General features: G+C 50.0%; 2 protein-coding genes across 2 annotated transcripts; both read left to right on the forward strand.

Moving 5' to 3' along the window:
* The first annotated feature begins 854 nt into the window (after positions 1 to 854).
* MT3 (metallothionein 3) lies at positions 855 to 3262 on the forward strand. The gene is made up of 4 exons (XM_045806715.2): positions 855 to 1004; positions 1794 to 1881; positions 2127 to 2192; positions 3003 to 3262. Exons 1-4 carry the CDS (start codon positions 972 to 974, stop codon positions 3110 to 3112), a joined length of 297 nt encoding a protein of 98 aa, XP_045662671.2. The 5' UTR covers positions 855 to 971; the 3' UTR covers positions 3113 to 3262.
* Positions 3263 to 17582: 14320 nt separating this feature from the next.
* LOC123798427 (metallothionein-2) lies at positions 17583 to 18516 on the forward strand. The gene is made up of 3 exons (XM_045806827.2): positions 17583 to 17739; positions 17993 to 18058; positions 18257 to 18516. The coding sequence occupies exons 1-3, from the start codon at positions 17712 to 17714 to the stop codon at positions 18346 to 18348; spliced, it is 186 nt and encodes a 61-aa protein (XP_045662783.1). The 5' UTR covers positions 17583 to 17711; the 3' UTR covers positions 18349 to 18516.
* Positions 18517 to 21170: the final 2654 nt, after the last annotated feature.

Here is a 21170-nt window from a genome sequence, read left to right on the forward strand (position 1 = left end):
CGAAAACTCACCAGACCTGCCTTCCATGGGGGGCAGCCTAGGGATCACCTCTACAGAGGGGGGGGGGGGGGGTGCGGGTCCTAACGGGGCATCTCCCTGAAAGAAGTGGAAGCTAGGGTAGAGAGGTGAGAAGAACCCTTTGAGAGGGGTTATGGAGGAACGTGCATTCTTGGGGAGGTAGTGGCTGTCCCCCTCCCACCTTCACCTTGCCAACATTTTACTGCAGGGATCCTGGGATTCATTTCTCCCCCCCTCCCTCCTCCCTCCCTCCCTCCCTCCCTTCCTCCCTCCCTCCCTTCTTTCTTTCTTTCCTTCCTTCCTTCCTTCCTTCCTTCCTTCCTTCCTTCCTTCCTTCCTTCCTCCTTCCTTCCTATTACTCTCTTTAAAACTCTATCTCTAGGAACGCCTGGGTGGCTCAGTCAGCTCAGGTCCTGATCTCAGGATTGAGCCCCACATGGGGTCCCTGCTCATCAGGGAGTCTGCTTGTCCCTCTCCCTGTGCCCTCCGCCTTGCACACACTCTCTCTCTCAAATAAATAAAAGCTTAAAAAAAATAAAACTCTGTCTCTAGATGAGCCTTGTCCTAGGAAGCCGATGCAGCTAGGTGGAAGGGGCTTGCATGACCCCCCCCCAAAGCGAGGCCTCCCCGTGAGGGGTCACCAGGTGACTGACCGTCTGAAATGCCACCATTAGCAATTCTTTCTTTTACTTCAATAGCCCTTGACCAGTTATCTAATGCTTTCCTTTGCTCCTCTGCTTCCTGGGGATGGAATGTGTTTGCTGAGCAAGGCCAGTGAGGCTCAGAGGAAGGAAGTCATCCGTTCCGGGTCCGGCTACGTCACTCCAGTCTCTGTCTTCTGTGGTCCCAGGGCTTCCTCCTCTTCTGTCTATTCTCTGTGTGTCTTATAAGGACTCTTGTCACTGGATTTAGGGCCCAATCCAGGATGATCTCCTCTCAAGATCCCTAACTGAATGACATCTACAAAGACCCATTGTCCAAATAAGGTAATAGTTAGAGGTTCTGGGATTTGACACGGATATGTTTTGGGGGCCATCTCTTCAGCCTACCACAGGCACAAGGGACTCAACAGAAGGAAAAGACGAAAGGAGAGCTGCTTCCCTTTGGAGCTGGGATGCAGTAGCCACCTAGTACCAGCACCCTGCTCCCCCCATAACTGCCCCCAGTCACCCCAGCCCTGTCCTTTAGGCTTCCTAGAGCCCCGCCCCTCCCAAATGCAGTTTGCAAGGCCCTTCCATTTGTGTTATGATTCTTTTCCCATCTCGTGGGGGATGAGGGAATGGGGTCCTAGAGCAGCAGGGTGCTCAGCACCCCATTTGGATGAATTGGGCGCCCCAGAATCCTAGAATAAGAGGAGATGAGAGGCAGGGAAGGGCTGGGGAACCTGCAACGCCGCTTTGGGCGGGGGGGGGGGGGGGGGGAAGTGCGCACTTTCTGCCGGGGACTGCTGCAGCGGCAGACGCGTCCCCATCGGTGCTCACGGCCGCGCGCACACGGGCGAGCGGGGAGTGTCGCCTCTGTGCAAGCAGTGGGAAGCGGCCCCGGAGGGGGGGTTGGGGAGCACGCGCGCACCCGGCAGTGCACGCGGCGGCAGGGTAGTGTGGGGTGGGGTGCGGTGCGCTGCGGTGGGGCGGGGGAGGGGTACCGCTGCCGCAGTGCGCGCCTCCGCCGAAGCCCGCGTGCCCAGATGGAGAGAGGGGGCGCCGCGCGCGAGCGGGCTGTGCTTGCGCGCCCCCGCCGGGGCCTATAAAAGCCTCGCCACCTGCTGCCACCAGTGCGTCCAGTTGCCCGGAGAAGCCAATTCACCTCCTCCAGCGGCAGCTCCTCTGGACATGGACCCCGAGACCTGCCCTTGCCCTACTGGTGAGCCCCCGCCCCCAGCCCGCGGCACAGCGCGCCCCTGACTTGCAAAGAATCCCGCGCCCTACGGATCCGCTCAAGGACATTTGGGGGAAGGGACCCTCCCTGTTTGCCGTTTTTAACCTCGTCGAAGGGTGGACGTGGCTATATCCCAGAGGGCACTGAGATTTGACACCCCATCTCCTCCTTTAGGCCAGGCCCACCCCGGTTTTAGCACATTTAACCCTTCCTGTGGTGTCCCCCCCCAGGCGGTTCCTGCACCTGCGACGGCACCTGCAAGTGCGAGGGATGCAAATGCACCTCCTGCAAGAAGAGTGAGTGTGGGACCCCCCGCCCCCTCTTCTCCCTGAAGTTGGCGTCTGTCTAGGCAAGATGGAGAGACCCCAGGCCCCCTATTACATTGCTTTTGACTCCTGCTGGGACAGAACCACCTGGGGAGACCATAAGATAGAGTCTGCGAGGCCCCACCCCCAGTGATTGCTGCAGTGGGCCTGGGGCAAGATGTTTTCGTAAATCCTCGGCTTCTAATGGGGAGCTGGGGTGGAGAGCTGCAAGCCTGGTCCGAACACTCACCTCCAGACCTCATGCCTGGGGAAGCCGTTGGCAAGACTGGGGGCCAGCTCTGGAGTTCTGGTGGCTTGGTCCCTCTCAGGCCTTTGAGGATGCCCTCAAATTGACCTCCCCTAGTCTCCCCAGGAGCAGTGTAATTAATGTGCTTGGGGAGTAGGAGGTGGGAGGAAGGCTCCTTTCCTCCCTGGTGCATAAGACTAACCACAGGTCCTCCCACGGATCTCCCGGAACCCCTACACCTGGCCATCTCGGCTCCTCCAAGTTTATCCTTCAAGTCCCTTTTCAAGGCCATTCACCCTCTGATGATTTCTCCTTATGGTCCAGCACTACCCCACCATCCCCGGGACTCCCCTGCACCCACCGACGGGGCTGTGGGCCACTTACTGGACACTCGTCTCCCGTGGTAGCCCAGCATGCAACCGACAGACCACGGATGCTGAGTCCAACCGGGCGTGCGACCAGGCCCCTAGCACCCCTCCTTGTCCCCCTCCCTTTTGATGGGGACAGACGCAGGGAGAGGCCATCAGACTGGTGGCTCCCGATTTTATCTGCAGGCTGCTGCTCGTGCTGCCCTGCAGAGTGTGAGAAATGCGCCAAGGATTGTGTGTGCAAAGGAGGAGAGGGGACGGAGGCCGAGGCCGAGAAGTGTAGCTGCTGCCAGTGAGGATGCGCCCCTCCCCCCCCCCCCCCCGTGTGGACCGGGGGTGAAGAGTGCTGGGTGGCTCAGTGCCACCTCTCCTGTGGTGAGGCTTGGCTGTGTCCCCTTCCTCTGCTGGCCCCTGGCAAGTGACAATAAATCCCATGAATGGCATAAGCCGAGGACTGGTCTCTTCTTAAAGGGGAAGGGTGTGGGGGTAGGGGGAGCCTAATCTGAGGGAACTGCCCCGTTGAAAAGTGAAATCCTGAGACATGGCCTCTGTTCTATTTGGAGCTGGGATGGAGCTCTGTGGGGCGGAGTACATACCCCCCCCCTTCAGATGCACTTGAGCCTCCTGCTAAGTCAAGCTCGAGGCTGGGGACAGAGAGACCAGACCCACATGTGTGTCTCTTGCTCGCACTTGTCACCTCACATTCTTCATCTGTACAATGGGTTCGGAGGGAAGTTAAAACCAGGCCCCAGTCCCAAAGCCCTGAGATTCCTGGAATGTTCTAGTTGCTCCTGCAAAGCTGCCTGTCGTCAGAGCCATCAGAGGAGAGAGTCCAGGAGGCCCAGGGGCCTGTCTTGGCAAACCGTCAGCTGCGTTTCCAAGTTCACCACCCTGAATAGCCTGTCTCCCCGAGACAGATTGCTCAGCTCCTTTCAAATCATCTCGTTTGGCAGTTTGTCTCCAGCCCCTTTTTCTTCAAGGGCAAAGGAGGGTAATAAGGGCTTTTATCCACTGTGGTTGTGATCCAGTCCTTGGTGAAAGAGAACACTCAGACCTACCTGGGTTGGCTGGGAAGGGAGAAACAGAATTCTGGGAGACAGAAGTTTCCCAGCAAGAGGTTACAATGCTGTAGACACATCCATTTTCCTCCAAGGTAGTTTTTCAGGACAGCTCATTCAAAAGCCCACCAGGATTTATTTTTAAGACCTAATAGGCTGAGTGTAGAAACAGAGTGCGAGAAAAGCCAAACCAGTTTTGAAAAGGGACAGCAAAAAGGGTTTGCTCTAACCCACTAGCATTACTTGTTCTAAAGCTCTAGGGAGTGATGTCAGCTTAGGAGTAGATCCGTTGGACAGAGAAGAGGGTCCAAAAACAGACGTTGGGCAGCTGGGAGTAAGAGATGATCAAGTTAGTGGCAAAAGGATACACTAGTCAGTGGGAAGCATTGACGTAGCGGCCGTCCTTTTGCATATGATGTAAAAAGTATTTTTCGATTGACTTAAATACTTAGGTGCAAAATCAAAGCTATAAAAGAATCAGAAGGGGAAAATAGGATGTTTATTACTCTGGAGTGGAGATGATTCTTTTAAATAAGATATAAAAGAAAAGATTGATGCATTTGAGATTACCTTGTGCTAAATCCTTTTAAGTACATTGTCTTACTTGATCCTTAAACTCTAAAAGAATAGTAAGATGATTATACCCATTTTACAGATGGGGCAGTAGAGCTTAGAGTAATCTGCATGAGGTCTGTTAAAAGATAAACTGAGGCATAATGTGTTTATTTGAGCCAACATTGATCCAAATCAGGCAGCCTGCAGTCTGGCAGAGAGAAAGGAGCTCCAGGGAGCACAAAATGAAAGATTTTTATAGGCAGAAGGGAGCAGGACCAGTGGAGTTATAATAGGCCAAAAAAAAAAAAAAAAAAGAAGAAGAAGATGAAGAAGAAAAAGAAAAAAGAAAACAGAAAAAGAAGAAGAAGAAGAAAAGAACAGACTCAGGTCATGATCTCAGGGTCATTGCTTCCACCTATCACGTAGCTAGAACCTGGTAGAGTCAGGATCTGAACCCAGGCTAACTGACTAAAATCAGACCCTTAAACCTACCCATGCTTGTTTTCTTGCTTCTGGCTACCTCGTGTTACAAAAAGCATCAAAACAACCTGAATCACCCCGCACTCGTGAGGACGGTGTTTTTGTCTGTTGGAACTATTATAACGAAATTTTACAGGCTGAGGAGCATATAAACAACAGACATTGTTTTCTCGCAGTTCTGGAGCAGAGAAGCCTGAGATCAGCCAGCATGGCTGAGTGAAGGCCTCTTCTGGGTCAGAGACTTCTCGCTGCAGCCTCACGTGGCAGAAGGGACTAGGGAGCTCCGTGGGGTCTCTGCTACAAGAGCGCTAATCCCATTCCTGACAGCTCCCCCTCATGACCCAAGCACCTCCCATAGGCCCAGGAGACACAAACCTTCAGACCAGAGCAGATGACTGCCATCAAAAAAACAAAATAACGAGTGCTGGCAAGGACGTGGAGAAACTGGAGCCCTTGTGCACCAGGGACGGAAAGGTGAAATGGCGCAGCCACTATGGAAACAGTATGGCGGCTCTTCAAAAAATTAAAGATAGAATTACCATAGAACCCAGAAATTCCACCTTCAGGTAATACCCAAAAGAATTGAAAGCAGGGTCTCAAAGAGATATTTGTAGACCCGTGTTCATAGCAGATTACTCACAATAGCCAAAAGGCGGAAGCAAGGTAGGTATCCATGGATAGATGAATGGTGTATACCTACAGTGGAATATTACTCATTCATTGAAAGGAAAGAAATTCTGGTATATGCTACAACGTGAAGTTGTAAGCCAGTTACAAAAAAGACAAAACTGGGGGCACCTGGGTGGCTCAAGCCGGTTAAGCGTCTGACTCTTGATTTGGCTCAGGTCATGATCTCAGGGTCATGGGATTGAGACCCTCTAAGAGCATGGCTCAGCACGTGGAGTCTGCTTGTTCCTCTCTCTCTCTCTCTCTCTCAAATAAATAAATAAAACCTTTTCAAAAAATATTAGAGGAGGGGTACCTGTGTGGCTCAGTCCGTTAACCGTCTGGGTCCTGGGATCGAGCCCCAAGTCTGGTTCCCTGCTCAGTGAGGGGTCTGCTTCTCCCTCTCCCTCTGCCCCCTGGCTTGTGCTCTCTCTTTCACTCTCTCTCTCTATCTCAAATAAACTCTTTTAAAAACTAAAAATAGGGGCGCCTGGGTGGCACAACGGTTAAACGTCTGCCTTCGGCTCAGGGCGTGATCCCAGCATTATGGGATCGAGCCCCACATCAGGCTCCTCCACTATGAGCCTGCTTCTTCCTCTCCCACTCCCCCTGCCTCTGTTCCTTCTCTCGCTGGCTGTCTCTATCTCCGTCAAATAAATAAATAAAATCTTTAAAAAATAAAAAAAATAAAAAAAAAAAACTAAAAATAAAAAAATATTAGAGGAAATGTTAAAAAAAAAAAAAGACAAAACTGTATGATTCCAGTTATATGAGGTACCCAGAGTAGTCAAATTCATAGAGCCAGAAGTAGAACGATGCTTACCAGGGGATGGGGATGGGGAGATGGGAAGTTGTTTAGAGGGTACAGAGTTGCAGTTTTGCAAGATGACAAGAGTTCTGGAGATTGGTTGCGTAACAATCTAAATGTACTTAACATTACTGAACTGTACACTTGAAAATGGTTAAGGGCCTAGAGACTCAGTCGGTTAAGTGTCTGCCTTCAGCTCAGGTCGTGATCCCAGGGTCCTGGGACCAAGCCCCACATTGGGCTCCCTGCTCAGCGGGGAGCCTGCTGCTCCCCCTGCTTGTGCGCGCTCTCTCTCTCTCTCTCACAAATAAATAAGTAAAATCTTAAAAAAAAAAAAAGGATGATGTGAGGCTCTGGGAACTGCTGTGGAAAGACCACCACAACCTATAATTAAGTAAAAACAAGCAAATAAACAAACAAAAACCCCCAAAACCAAACATGTAGAACAGTACATATAGTATAATACTAATTACATTAAAAAGGGAAATTAAAACGTCACATACAGGGACGCCTGGGTGGCTCAGTCTGTTAAGCGTCTGCTCAGCTCAGGTCGTGATCCCTGCATCCTGGGATCGAGCCCCAATCATTGGGCTCCCTGCTCAGCAAGGAGTCTGCTTCTCTCTCTCCCTCCTCCTCTGCCCCCGACTGCCAGCTCCTGCTCCTGCTCGCTCTCTCACTCTCTCTCTTTCTTGTGCACGCTCTCTCTCTCTCTCAAATAAATAAATAAAATCTTCAAAAAAAAAAAAAAAACCTTCCTATGTATATGGAGAGTGGGATTTTCCCAGACAATCAAGGGGGATCCTTAGCTTTATTCATATTAACCTTTTACAAAGAGACTGCATTCACTTCTGTTTGGTTAATTTTTACATATGCAAGTGAAAACCGCAACTTACTTTTTTTTTTTTCACTCAACGGTCTGCCTTGGAGATATTTCTGTGTTGGGACCTAGATAGCTAATAACTGCTATAGAGTATAGCATGGAATGATTATATCATAGTTCATTTCAGAATTTTCTTACAGACTAATGGATGGATATTTAGGTGGATTCCACTTTTCCAACACGCAGACTGCGGCTCCTTCTCGTACACATGTGTCAGAGAGTTTCTCTTAGTTGTAAGCTGATTTGTCAAATTGCTAGAGTACAAGAAACAGCGCTTTCAATAGATCTGGCCAAAGGCCCTCCACTGGGACTGTTCCAGCTTGCATTCCACCAGCAGTGTCTTGAGAGTGTTCAGTGCTCCGTTTCCTCATCAACCCTGGGTATTAACCTTGAATTTTTTTGTCAACCTGATGGGTAAAAAATGACACCTTAGATTTTAAATTATACCTTTCCTTTTAACAGTAAGTCTGAGCACCTTTCCAGTGGTTTCTTGGCCCTTGGTTGTCATTTTCTGTGAACTTCTGCTTCATGTTCTTTGTCCCTTTTTTTATTCATTTGTTTGTAGTGTTCTTATTGATTTGTAGAAGCTCTTTATATATTGTGGCCACCGATCCTTTGTTTTCAATCTGCTTTTTTGTTTTTCGGGAAGTTCTCAAAGATTTTGGGCTTCTGGTGGAATTCTCTTTTCTTGTTCTTAAACGCCTTTTTAAGATATAGTTTACGTGCTATAAAATTCACTGATTGTAAGTGTACAATTCAATTATATTAATAAGTTTTTAAGAGTTGTAGCACCATCACCACAATACAGTTTTAAAATATTATCATCATCCAGAAGTTCTGCTGTGCCTATCTGCAGTTTGTTCCTGCTCCCTCCACCAGTGGCCTTTCTGTCTCTATGAGTTTGTCTTCCCTAAACATTTCATATAAATGGAATCCTATGTAGTCTTTTGCATCCTTAGCATAGTGTCTTTGAGATTCAAGCCATGTAGTTGCATATCTTAGTAATTCATTTTGTTTGTTTGTTATTGCCGAATAGGTGTTTCAGGGGCCACATTCAGTACGCCACGTTCTGTTTACCCATTCACCAGTGGATGGACGTTTGAAATGTTCGCACTTTTTGGCAATTTCAAATAATAGCTATGTTCATAAGTGGCTATGAACATTGGTGCACGAGTCTTTGTGTGGACATATGTTTTTATTTCTCTTGGTTAGATATTTAGGGGTGGAATTGCTGGGTCTTACGGTAGCTCTTGTGTTTACTTTCTGGAGAAATTGCCAAATTGCTTTCCAAAGTGGCTGTTCACCTTACATTTCCACCAGCAGTGCCTAGGGGTTGCACATTTCCCACATCCTCACCAGCCCTCTTAGGTGAATGTTTTACCCTAGCCATTCGTAGTCGGTGGAAAGTGGTATCACGCTGTGGTTTCAGTTTGCGTCTCTCCAATACCCATGATGTCGAGCATCCTTTCGTGTGCTTAAGAGCCATCCGTAGATCTTCTTTGCTGGCATGTCTATTCAGATATTTTGCCCGTTATAAAATGTTTTACTGGGGTGAAATACACATAACATAAAATTTACCATTCTAGCAATTTCTAAGTTACAGCCTAGTAGCCTCGGACGTATTCACATAGTTGTACAACCGTCACCACCGTCCATCTCCAGACCTTTTCCATCTTCCCAAACTAAACTCTGTCCCCATGAAACAACAACTCCCATTCTCATCTCTCTGTAGCTCCTAGAAACCACCAATCGGCTTTCTCTATGAATGTGACTACTCTCCGTGTCTCATGTAAGTGCCTTCATACAATATTTATTTGTCCTTTCGTGTCTTATTTCATCGAGCGTCACATCTTTAAAGGTCATTCATGTTATAACATTTGTCAGAACTTCATTCCTTTTGGGGAATGAAGCACTTGTCCATCGCGTGTGGATACCACACTTTATTTATCCTTTCGTCCATCAGTGGACTTTCGTTTTGTTTCCAGTGTTTGGCTATTGTAAATAACGCAATGGGCACGAAGGTGTATATATCTTTTCAATTTAGTGTTTTCATTTTCCTCTGATAAATACCCAGAAGTGGAATTGCTGGATTATGTGGTAGTTTATTTTTGATTTTTTGAGGAATCTCTATACTGTTCTCCAGAGTGGCTGTACCAGTTTGCATTCCTACCAGCAGTGCTAGAGGGTTCCCCTTTCTCCACATCCTCATCAGCTCTTGTTATTTCTTTTCTTTTTGATAATAGCCATTCTAGCAGGTGTAAGGTGATGCCTCATTGTGGTTTTGATTTGCATTTCCCTGATGATTAGGGATGCTGAGCATTTTTTCACGTACCGTGGGCCATCGGTATGTCCTCTTTGGAGAAATGTGTCCTCTGCCCATGCCTTAATCAGATTGTTTAGTTCTTAGCTATTGGGTTATATGAGTTCTTTATATACTTTGAATATTAACCCCTTATCAGATAAATGATTTGCAGACATTTTTTTTTTCCATTTGTAGGTCACCTTTTCATTTTGTTGATGGTTTCCTCTGCTGTGCAGAAGCTTTTTAGTGCAATGGAGTCCCATTTGTTTGTTTTTGCTTTTGTTGCCTTTGTTTTTGGTGTCAAATCAAAAAAAAAAAAAAAATTCATCACCAAGACTGATGTCAAGGAGCTTTCTGCCCATGTTTCTTCTAGGAATCTTATGGTTTCAGGTCTTACATTCAAATCTTTAATCCAGTTTGAGTTATTTTGTATATAAGGTGTGAGATAGTGGCCCAGTTTCATTCTTTTGCATGTGGCTGTCCAGTTTTCCAAACCCCATTTATTGGAGAGACTGTCCTTTGTATATCCTTGGCTCCTTTCTTGTTAATTAATTGACCATATATATGTGGGATTATTTCTGGGCTTTCTATTCTGTTCCATTTGTCTATGTGACTGTTTTTATGCCAATAGCATACTGTTTTGATTACTACTTTGTAATATAGGTTGAAATCAGGGAGCATGATGCCTTCTGGAGGCATTCTTTAGTCTTCCATCATTCAGCCTTTTAATGAATGACCTTTTCCCTCTTTCCATGGGATTTTGAGCAGACACAGGAGACGTACATTTTCACTGAGATGCCATCTCAACCCGCCCCCCAAAAAAACATTTCCTCACAAAGAATCTTTATGACTGCCTAAAAATCCCCACGCCCTGTGATGGACACTGAGGAGAGATGAAAGGAAATGGGCCCGGCTCTTCAAGGAACTCACAGACCGGTGGGGAGGGTAAAGCCATCACAAGAATCCGGAGTGGAATCCTGGATGCTTTATTTATTTTTTCCATTTAAATTCAATTAATTAACATATAATGTATTATTAGCTTCAGAGGTCGAAGTCAGTGATTCCTCAGTCTTATATAACACCCAGTGCTCAATGCACCACCTGCCCTCCTTAATCCTGGATGCTTTAGAAACTGGAAGAAACTTACGGACCATGGTACCCAGGCTCTCCTCATTTTAGAGTTTAGGAGGCTGAGGCCCAGGGAGGGTGAGGAGGTACAAGCAAAAAGCTCTGGTGGCTTTAAGAAGGGAGAGACTCCACCAGGACGGGAGATCAGGGAAGACTCCTTGGAGGAAGAGGCATTTGAAATAGGCTTTTGGGGACAGAAGGAGGGAGCAAAAACTTAGAGTGTGGAGTGTCACGTGTGTTTGAAAGAAGGTATGGGATGCCCTAGAATCCTAGGGTGGAAGTGGTTGGAGACAGAAAAGGGAAGTTGAGGCCAGAGTAGTAAGAAGGGAGTGATGCCAGGTGTTTGGCTGCTCCCTGAGTTCAGGCTTTCCGAGCTGACGTTCCACAAGGCAGGTCTCGTCCTTCAAGGAGCCCCCTTACTGGCTGCTGGCAACACTCCATTTTCTCCATTCCTCTGCATTATTAAGCACCCACTGTGAGCCGGGCACTGTGGCAGGTGCCAGAGCTAGCACAGCGAGCACAGCAGACACAGCCCACGGCCTAGCGGACAAAGACTAAATAAAAAACCACAACCGCACAGTGCGGTCCGCTGGGAGCGGCCTGAGCGCTCTGGGGAGAGCGGCCTGCCTGCGCCGTCACTGGCAAATGGCTTTCCGCAGCGTCACGTAGCCTCTCTGGGCCTGCGCTCGTCCCCTGTCAAATGTGGACAGCCCCCGTCTTAGCTGCCAGAAGAATCCCCCAGCCCCTGGCGCGGGGCCTGGAGGACGTACATGTTAGCGGCTCTGTCGCTCCTGCCTGTCATCGCAGTAAGTGCCACGGAGAAGGCGGACGCTTGCAGGGAACAGAGAGACTCCGACGCTCTGGCTTCTGGGAAGGCTGTTCTGAGGAAGTGCCCTTTACGCGGAGACCCAGCAAATGCCAGGCACAGGGGTGGAGAGAGCCTCGTGGGCAAAGAGAGCAGCCTGCGCGAAGGGCCTCGAGGCAGGAAGCACCCCACCATCCTCGCCGGGGTAGCCAGACTTTCGAGATGGCCTCCGTGAGGCCGCACCCCGCTGCTCGTGCCCTGGCATGTCCCCTCCCCTTGAGTGTGGCCTGGACCTAGTGACTTCTTCTCACAAACACAGCCCTGCCAAGGCGGCGGGAGGTGGCTCCGTGGGAACATGACCGTGACTTCCGTCTGATCTCACCGTGCTGCTGGCACTCTCTCTTGCTTGCTCTCTGTCCTGTTGGGCTGCCCTGGGGAGAGGCCCGTGTGGCCAGGAGCCGCGGGAGACCTCTGGCCAACCTTACGAGGAGCCAAGGCCTCAGCACAGTAGCCCCCATATCCTGCCGACAGCCCCATGAGGGAGCTTGGAAGCCGGTCCTGTGCCAGCTCACTCTGGCTGACACCCGGCTTGCTGTCCGTGAGAGAACCTGGGCCTGAGGGCCTAGCTAAGCCTTGCCTGCGTTCCTGACCCGCAGAAACTACGACATAATTCTCGGGTGTTGTCTTAGCTGCTAAATTTGTTATGCAGCCCTAGATAACTAAGACACATCCAAAAGGAAGGCAGGGTCAGTAGAAAGAGAAGGAAGATCTAAGATCACACTGTTGGTAACTGTGACAGGAACCGTGGAACCCTAGGATGCCCGAGAAGAAGGGGCCTAACCTCTCTCTATCCCCCATCTGACGCTGGAATCGCCAGCCTGTTTCTATTTCTGCGGTGACAGGAAACTATCTTCCAAGCAGGTCCCTTTCGGTCATGGCCAGCTCCAATTGCAAGAAAGGCCTTTCCCATCAGGAGCAGAACCTTTATCCCTTCAGCCCCATCCTTGGCCAGGTTCTGCCCTCGGGACCACAGAGGACAAGCCTAATTTCTTCTTTTCGGCATGGCATAGACATGGAAGTATGGAGTCAGAAAGTCCTGGGTTCAAATCCCCGTGCTGCCGTTTACACCTGTGCCCCTGAGCAGGCCGTGAGCCTCCACAGTCTCGTCTATAAAAAGCAGTGTCTGCCTCGTTGAGCTGTGCAGAGGCCTAAGTGAGATAAACTCAGGATGTCCTTAGCACCAGGCCTGGTACACAGCAGGTGCTCGATATTCCGCATGGGGCGCCTGGGTGGCTGTCAGTTAAGCAACTGACTCTTGATTTCGGCTCAGGTCATGATCTCAGGGTCGTGAGATAGCCCCGAGTCAGGTTCCACGCTGAGTGTGGAGCCTGCTTAAGATTCTCTGTCTCCCTCTCTTTCTGTCTCCCTCCACTCCCTGCTCACGTGCCCTCACTCTCTCTCTCTCTCTCAAAAAATATATATAACATATAACATATATAATGTTAATAATGTAATATTAATATCATACTAATATTAACATTAATACTATTGATATTAATAATATATATTATATATGTTATTCCCCACAGCTACTCTGGCAGATGAGAGATGTCTGCAAAGTCACTGACTCCTCCCATCAGACGCGGGGCCTTCATCATTTCCGCTTGAATCTGGGTGGCAGGATCTGGGACCGTTTGACCAACACATCGTGGTGAAACTGACCTGTGCTAGTTTCAGGGCCCAGGGTTTGAGAGACTCTCAGCTACCATGCCTGACTTTCGGTCCTCATGCCTGTGGGGCCCTGAGCTGAACGGAAGGAGCCTCACTGCCCAGAGGCTGCCTTGCTGACGAGGCCACATGTGGGAGCCCTGGCCAGTAGCTCCAGCTGAGCTCAGCCCTCCAGCCGTCCCCGCTGGGGCACCACATATGTGCGTGAAGCTGTCTTAGATCCTCCAGTCCAGCCCATTCACCAGTCGAATGCCACCAAGTGACCTCAGTCGCTGATGCCCAGAACAAAAGAATCACCCAAATGAACCCTGTTGGAATTCCTGACCCCCAAAACCAGAGAGCCTTGGGACCATTGTGATCAACCTTCTCCTGGACAGTTGAAGCCTGACATGAAGACAAACCTCAGAATGGTCTGGCCAACAGTGCCCGTTCGGACCTCATCCAGAATCACTTCTCTAAAAGGAAATGATTGACTCACAATGGTTTCAGGGATGGCTTGGTCTTGGTGCTCCAGTGAGGTTGGTCTCCATTTCCATTGTCATGGCTTTATTTTCAGGCTCTTCTCCTAGAGACAAAAGACTTTAGAAACTCAGCTTCACCTCCTCTCAGGTTCAAGGGTAGATGGAAAGAGTAACTTCATTTTCCCAGCTTTCCCAGCAAAAGTTTCAGCGATTCTCTTTGGTTCATGGCTGGGTGAACCAATCAGAGCCAATCCCTGTGGCCAGGGAGGAAGAATGGCTGGGATCCAGAGATGGGGGGGGGGGTCTCCACCATCCAAACCATATGGACCAAGAGAAGGGAGGAGGGATTCTACAAAGGTGAACTAAGGGTACTGCCACAGGAGAAGGGTGTGCAGACGGCTGGGAAGCAGAACTATAAACATCCACCTCTGCATTTTAAAGGAGAGTGAAAATTCACCTCCTTCATTCTAGATAACATACTTCTGTTAATGCAATCCAGGGCCACATGATTGCCTCACACTGATGACTCCCATCAGATTAGCAGGGAGGTGTTTTTCCTCATCTAATGCTGCTTGGCTTTGTCTCCCTCACCCCCTGCCATGCTAAGAATGCAGACAATGGAAGGTCCTTCCTTTCCAGCTCCTTCCCAAGCACAGTGAGGCTTCCAGGGGCATGTCAATGAGCAAGACTAGGGCCAAGTCCCCCTTTGCTGATTGGTCATCCCTACCCTCACTGAGTCACAATGATTCAAGGCAGACAGCTAAGCCTCGGAAGCAAATTTTACTGCCAGCATGGATGGCTCAGACCCAAGGCTAGCTTCAGGACTTTCAGGGCAAAAACAAGCCCTATTGTCTCTTCATAGAGTTGGATTGTTTCCCCTGAGTGGCCCAGTGGCCACCTGATTAGCAACCAGGACTTTTGCATATAATATGCATGTCTGTGTAAACAGCACTGCTCACTCCCCAAGGAGCAGACCAGAGCGCACTGGTCCACAAGGCTGCCAGAGACACAGAGACTTCCGGGAACTTGACTCTAAAATCAGAGAAAGTTTGCAGGTGACCCTGGAGTTCTAGTGCAATTGGATCATTTGACAGGACAGGTAAACTGAGGTTCCAAGGGGCCCTGGCACGCAACTGTGCCGAGGTCACTCAGCGAGCGAGTGGCAGTGACTGTTAGAATTTAGTCCCTCTGACAGCTCAACTCCCCCACCCCCGCCCCCGCTTGGTGTTTTTATTGGAGTGAGGACACGGACCCCAAGGCAGTGGAAAAAAGTTTTTTACTTTCATTTTGTAATCGGCCCTAATGTAAGGTGGGGGCTGGGGAAGGAGAGGACGTTAAGGGGATAACCCCCATTAATTCATCTGACAAATATTTATTAGCACCTACTGCAGACTTGGCCCTGTGCCCGGGGCCGGAGCCACATTTTGGGGGCAATGACCGTTCTTGCGTTCAGCAGCGCGCTGGAATGGGGAAGGAACGCAGACATCAATCCAAGAATCACACACGTTCCTACGTATCACAGACATGGAAGGTGCCAGGAAGGAAAAGGACAGGATGTTTACCAACACATTCCATGGGCATCCAGACCGAGCACGGGGTTCAGGATGGGCTCCCAAGGAAGTGACGTTTGAGCTGAGCTATGAAGACATTTCCACAGGACCTTACAGTAAATGCTACGAGAACAGCCTGTCCTTGCCTGCCTCCTCACTAAACCCCCTGCTGCAGGAGCCGGCATTCCCTAAGCTGCCAGGAACCTTCCAGCAACCAAAGCTTGCTGACTCCTCTGATGACAAACTCTGGGCGTTCCGAGGGTGATGATCTAAGATCCGTTACCCAGGGGCCAGACACACATGAGCAGGGAAGCAAGTTGTGCCCCTCAGAGAGGAATTTGGCCGCTACTTCCACTCTTCCCCTCGGCTACACAGGGGAAGAAAGTTCTTGTGGGCTTTTCCCTTCCAGATGTTCCAGGGTGATGCCAACTTTCCAACTGGCTGCTTCTTCTGCAGGCTGGAATACAACTCCTTCCCCTTCCCCTGCCTAGCAGAAACCTTTCACCCTCCTTATCTCACTGGCCCACCTCCTTCCAGGCTGGACCGACTCCCCACCCCTGCTCCCCCTGCCCCGGAGGGCAACCTCCATCCTAGCCATGACCCTGGTGTCACTTCTCCCTCTGCGCCCATGGGGCTGCCCCATGACTCTGAGTTTGCTGCGCACCAGGCTTGTAGTTTCTTGATCCTGACTCTCCCCTGTTGGTGACGTGTACCCTGAGATGATCCAGGCTTAGCATCTGCGGGAGCTTTGATTTGAATCCCTGGGCTCTGCTATGCACCAGCTCCGTGTCGTTGGGCTACTTAACCTCTCCAGGCCTCCATTTCCTCCTTTTTAAAATAAGACTAAGCGATAGTCCTTACCTCACAAGGTTGTATTTAAAAACAAAATTCAGGGGCGCCTGGGTGGCTCAGTAGTTAAGCATCTGCCTTCGGCTCAGGGCGTGATCCCAGCGTTCTGGGATCGAGCCCCACATCAGGCTCCTCTGCTGGAAGACTGCTTCTTCCTCTCCCACTCCCCCTGCTTGTGTGCCCTCTCTCGCTGGCTGTCTCTCTCTCTGTGTCAAATAAATAAATAAAACCTAAAAAAAAAAGGGGGGGGCAGCTAGGATTTCTAACTGCATCGTGAAGCTTTAATAAATAAATAAATAAATAAATAAATAAAAACAAAATTCAGGAGCGCCTGGGTGGCTGTGGGTTAAGTGTCTGCCTTCAGCTCAGGTCCTGAGGGATGGAGCCCGCATCAGGCTCGCTGCTCCGTGGGGAGCCTGCTTCTGCCTGTCCCTCTGCCGTGCCCCCTGCTTGTGCTCTCTCTCTCTCTCCTGCTCTCAAATAAATAAAATCTTTTTAAAAATAAAAATAAAATACAAACAAAATTCAACTGAGTACATTTGAAGATCTGATTGGCTTTACTGGATGATGTATGAATCAGGCAGCAGCCCATCTTGCCCGTCGAAGGGAGCGCTGAGGAGTTGTACAAAGCGGAGGGTTTGTATAGGAAAGAGAGCGGGGCAAGTAGTTATGACCAAGGGAAAAGAAAAGAATGTTTTAGGCAAGGTCACCTTCCCTGAGGTGGAAGGGCAGGGGTCTTATTAGATGGATTGCTTCATCTTCCTTTGAGAAATAGAGAGGACCCCCGGTGACAGATTGCCTCATGGGTACTGATCAGAAAATTCCTGATTGACCCCTAAGACTTCATTTCTGGGGGAGGTCGAAACTGCAGTCATTAGGTTAGGTATTAAGGCCACTTTGGTAACTTGGCCTAAGTGACACCATTTTGAGCCTGTGGTTTTCTTTTTAACAGTTGTTGCAGGATTAAATGAGAGCCCCGCTTGCTATGCCCCCCATCACATTATGAAGCCCTCCATATACATTGGGTAGAAAGGTTATCCATAACCACCCCACGGGCTTATTATGCCATTAGAATTATTAAACCTTGACCGGCAGAAAGAGGTTTTTGTAATCTGTCTGCACTTCCAATCGATTTTTCTGTCCAAGCAGCGTCCCCAAGACCCGTTCCCTACCCGCTCCCAGTTTACAGCCCCCCCCTCTCCCCCCCCCCCCCCCCCCCCCCCCCGTCCCCAGACTACGAGTTCAAGCACAGACCAGGAGGGCAGGAGGTGCGCAACACCAGAGGCCGGGGGCAGGGTGCCGGGCACACGGCCCAGCCACCAGGCACGCGGTGTTCCCGCTCTGCACCCGGCCCTTTCTCGTGAGAGGTGGCGCGGGGCTCACGGAGGCGGCTTCTGGGAACCCGGGCGGGCGGCCGTGTGCACAGCCCCGCGCCCCGCGCGGCCGCGGGTGATTCAGCACGGGGCGTGTGCAGGCAGCGGCCGGCGGGGCGGGCTTTTGCACTCGCCCCGGCTCCTTCCCGCTATAAAGGGGGCCCGCGGCGCGGCGCTCCACTACGCCCTCCCGAAGCAACTCCAGGTTCTCGTGCAGCTGTCTCCGGACTCCAGCCACCGCTTCTCCTCGCTATGGATCCCAACTGCTCCTGCGCCACCGGTAAGGAGATCCGCGTCGGGGTCTCTTCCTGGCCACTTAGTTTTGGGGTGCTAACTGCCCTTTCCCAAAGCCTTCTGGTGCACTTCTCTCTAGGTTAATCGAGTCCCCCTTTCTATCGATAAAGGGTCGGACTTCATAGCTGGTCTCGGTTCCCAGGGGTTGGTTGTGGAATTGAGACTGGAACCTGGGCTGCCCGCATGCGTTCCGGCTTCGAGTCCAGGGACGGTTCTCACTGCTTGCCTTTCTCCTTCAGGTGGCTCCTGCACGTGCGCCGGCTCCTGCAAATGCAAAGAGTGCAGATGCGCCTCCTGCAAGAAGAGTGAGTGGAATCTTTACTCTTACACCCCCTACCCGCCCCTACCTACCCACCCCTATCCTCTATACCCCGAGGGGAATTTAAACTGGACAGCTGATGCCCGCCCCCTTGCGGGGGGAAGGTGCTGCCTGTCCCCGACCACCGGAACCCTTAATTCTGTGTGCCCAGCGCTCATCTCTGCCGCCTCCTTCCCTTGCCCAGGCTGCTGCTCCTGCTGCCCCGCCGGCTGTGCCAAGTGTGCCCAGGGCTGCGTCTGCAAAGGCGCTTCGGACAAGTGCAGCTGCTGTGCCTGATGACCGGGAGAGCCTGTTTCCGATGTAAATAGAGCCACGTGTACAAACCTACAGCGTTTTTTTTTGGTGCTTTTGTTTTGGGTACAACTCTGAGCCGTTTGCTACATTCCTTGTTGTTGATTTTTTCCCTATAAAATACATGAATTATAATAAAAGTTGTCGACTTTATTCTCGCTCTGTTTTCCTTTGCCTGTCCATGAGGGCTGGGGTGGGGAATTCGACGGGAATGGCAGAAACCTGTTTCCTGAACACAAATGTTAATTCCCTAGAAATTGAGTGCCTTTAAGGCAAGCTAGGTGACTTCGCAGAGCTATGCCTTCTGTAAAATGGAAGGCATTATGCCAGAGGATATAAAGGCATGAGGGCCCTCTGTTCTCATGCCAATTTTACTGTTATGTAATCTCTATTCCGAATGTGGGGCTTGAACTCACGACCCAGAGATCAAGAGTCGGATGCTCTCCAGACTGAGCCAGGCAGGTGCCCTGTCGATCCAGACTTTATGCTCCATGGTTTCTCTGCCCAACCTCAGTTCCTCATGGATTCTAGGCTTGAAAGTAACTGCAGGAGGTGGGGGGGGGAACCCCCCCCCGTTCAAATCCTACCTGGGGCTTCTAAAAAAACTATCTGTGGTAAAGGTCCAGTTTCTACTTTATATCCATCTCAAACTAAACCTTGGGTAAAATCGTATACATGTATATAACTTTATGCAAATGCCAGAAAGAACAATATAAGCCCGTGTTCTTAGGCTGAGCACGCATAATTTTAATGAATATATGAAGAGCAAGTAAAAGATTTTAAAAAGCTGCACACACATACTTTCACTGAAGGTTCCACTGAGCACTAGAGAGAATTCACAAATGCCCCGGGCCGGGACCACACACCTAGAGGAGCGCCGTCCAGATCCCCCTCTGCACGGGGAACTTGGCCTGCTCCCCACCATTGTGCCACCGACGGGACACCCTGTACCCCCGAGAGCTCCCTGTTGTGACTTGGCTTTGAATCTTTGGAAGTTCCTCCCTAGGTCAGGCTGGAATCTGTCCCTCCAGAATCCAGTTGTCCTTGGCAACTTGAAACCAACGAAGTGACGAGGGAACTGGAAGGAAACATCCAGCCTGTTTCCCAGCGAGAGGGAGGGGACGTGAGAACTGGTTCCAGATGAAGCAGTTCAGGTCTCCCCGTGCAGGGGGATGGCCAAGTCTGTGCTTTGCAGGGTGTGGTGGTGTTTACTAGGCAGGAGTGAGGCCCAGTGTGACTTGTAATTAAGGCCAACGGTTAGTCCCCCTGGCTATTTGTGGAGGGAATTGTTATTTGATGTTCAATCAAAGGGAAAAGGGAGTCATGTGGTCCGGAGTCAGGACCATGCTCGCCTGCAGGTGCCTGGTGTGAAAAGGGGATTTCAGAAGGCTGCTGGTGTTGGTCCAGGGCATGGGCTTTGGTGTCAGGAAGTCTAGGGCACAGCCTACTTTGCCGCAGGTGGCCGGGGCAAGCTGCTTGACCTCACTGAGCCTCCATTTCTTCCTTTGTAGAAAGGAGATTCTATCTCTATGTGGGGATTAAATGACAGTGTCCTGGCTCCTGGCCAGGGCTTAATAAACAGTGGTCATTATGCCACACTGACATTCATGGAGACGGAATCCTGTTGGATCCCAATAAGCTCTTGGGGAAAGGGTCATTAGTTTGGAAGCGTTACTCTGGGTTGGAGATTAAGGATAGAATTGGAAATTTGCTAACCTGTGCTAGGGGGAGAGTGGGTACCTCCTGCCGGATGTCCCCAGGGACAAGATGCTGCCACAGCATTTGGACAGACACAAAAGTCTTCACCATCCTTCCTGTCATTTGGTCCTCAGCAATCAGTGAGAGAGTGAACATGCAGGGGCTAGAGTGATTGTGCTGTCTTCAGAGAGGTTAAGCAACCTGCCTAAGGTCACACAGCTCCTAGTCAGGGGTCTGAACCTAGACAGCTGGCCTCATGCCCTGTCCACAGCTGGCTGATGATGATTTAGCACTGGGTGCTAAATATTGCTTCTCACCATTCAAAGGTGAAAGAGCCTTTGGAGTTGGACCAGTTGTGGCCCAGCTTAAGAGATGGGAAACGGAAGCCCAGAGACGTCACAGAGCTACGCAGGGGATCTGACTGCCAGCTCAGTGCTCTTCCCACGCTGCCTCTGCACCAGGCGTTCAGTGTCCTCACCTTTCACGTGAAGTCGTGGTGCAGGATGGTCGTGATGCCACGATGCTGCCTCAGCCCGTGTGAATGCAAATTGCACCCGTGTCCCTTACAGCCACGTGACATACACCTCTCTGGCTTAGCTTCCTCACCTCTAAAAAGGGCAAAAAAAGGCATCTGGCTCAAAAGATTGAGTGAGTTAATACATGTAAAGAACTTAGAACAGTGTTTGGCACACGATGAGTGTCTATAAATATTAGCCACTTCTTCATTATTATTATGCATAGCATACGGGGTATTTATTTACCTGCAGACAAATAGCCCAGGCTGGGATGCCCGGTTATGTTTCCTGTGTGCCCTTTATCAACCACATAAGAATATGACTTATGGGCCAGAGAGCATCATTCAATCTCCCCCACACAATTGTGATCCGCATTACAGGTAGAAAGCCATGAGGAAGATGTTCTGTGCCTTATTTCAGACACCAAAAGACACCTGCCAATTCTTTTATCACCTATACCATATTTTATTTAACATTGTACTTTGAAGCGATTCATATTTTCTTGAATTTATATGAAAAGTAAACTGTTTATCCTTACTGAAAACGAGAATCACTTATTCTAGACATAGAAAATAGCCAGAAACGCATATCTAG

Source organism: Ursus americanus, chromosome 21 (genome assembly GCF_024610735.1).
Source record: "Ursus americanus isolate L20-20 chromosome 21, mUrsAme1.1.p, whole genome shotgun sequence".
Lineage (NCBI taxonomy): Eukaryota > Metazoa > Chordata > Mammalia > Carnivora > Ursidae > Ursus > Ursus americanus.

Bases quoted from the DNA above. Each gene is read 5' to 3' on its own strand.
- LOC123798427 (XM_045806827.2), top strand. From the start codon at position 17,712: ATGGATCCCAACTGCTCCTGCGCCACCG. The intron at 17,740-17,992 runs GTAAGGAGATCC...TTTCTCCTTCAG, and splicing joins CAACTGCTCCTGCGCCACCG to GTGGCTCCTGCACGTGCGCC. The intron at 18,059-18,256 runs GTGAGTGGAATC...TCCCTTGCCCAG, and splicing joins ATGCGCCTCCTGCAAGAAGA to GCTGCTGCTCCTGCTGCCCC.
- MT3 (XM_045806715.2), top strand. From the start codon at position 972: ATGACATCTACAAAGACCCATTGTCCAAATAAG. The intron at 1,882-2,126 runs GTGAGCCCCCGC...GTCCCCCCCCAG, and splicing joins GACCTGCCCTTGCCCTACTG to GCGGTTCCTGCACCTGCGAC. The intron at 2,193-3,002 runs GTGAGTGTGGGA...TTTTATCTGCAG, and splicing joins ATGCACCTCCTGCAAGAAGA to GCTGCTGCTCGTGCTGCCCT.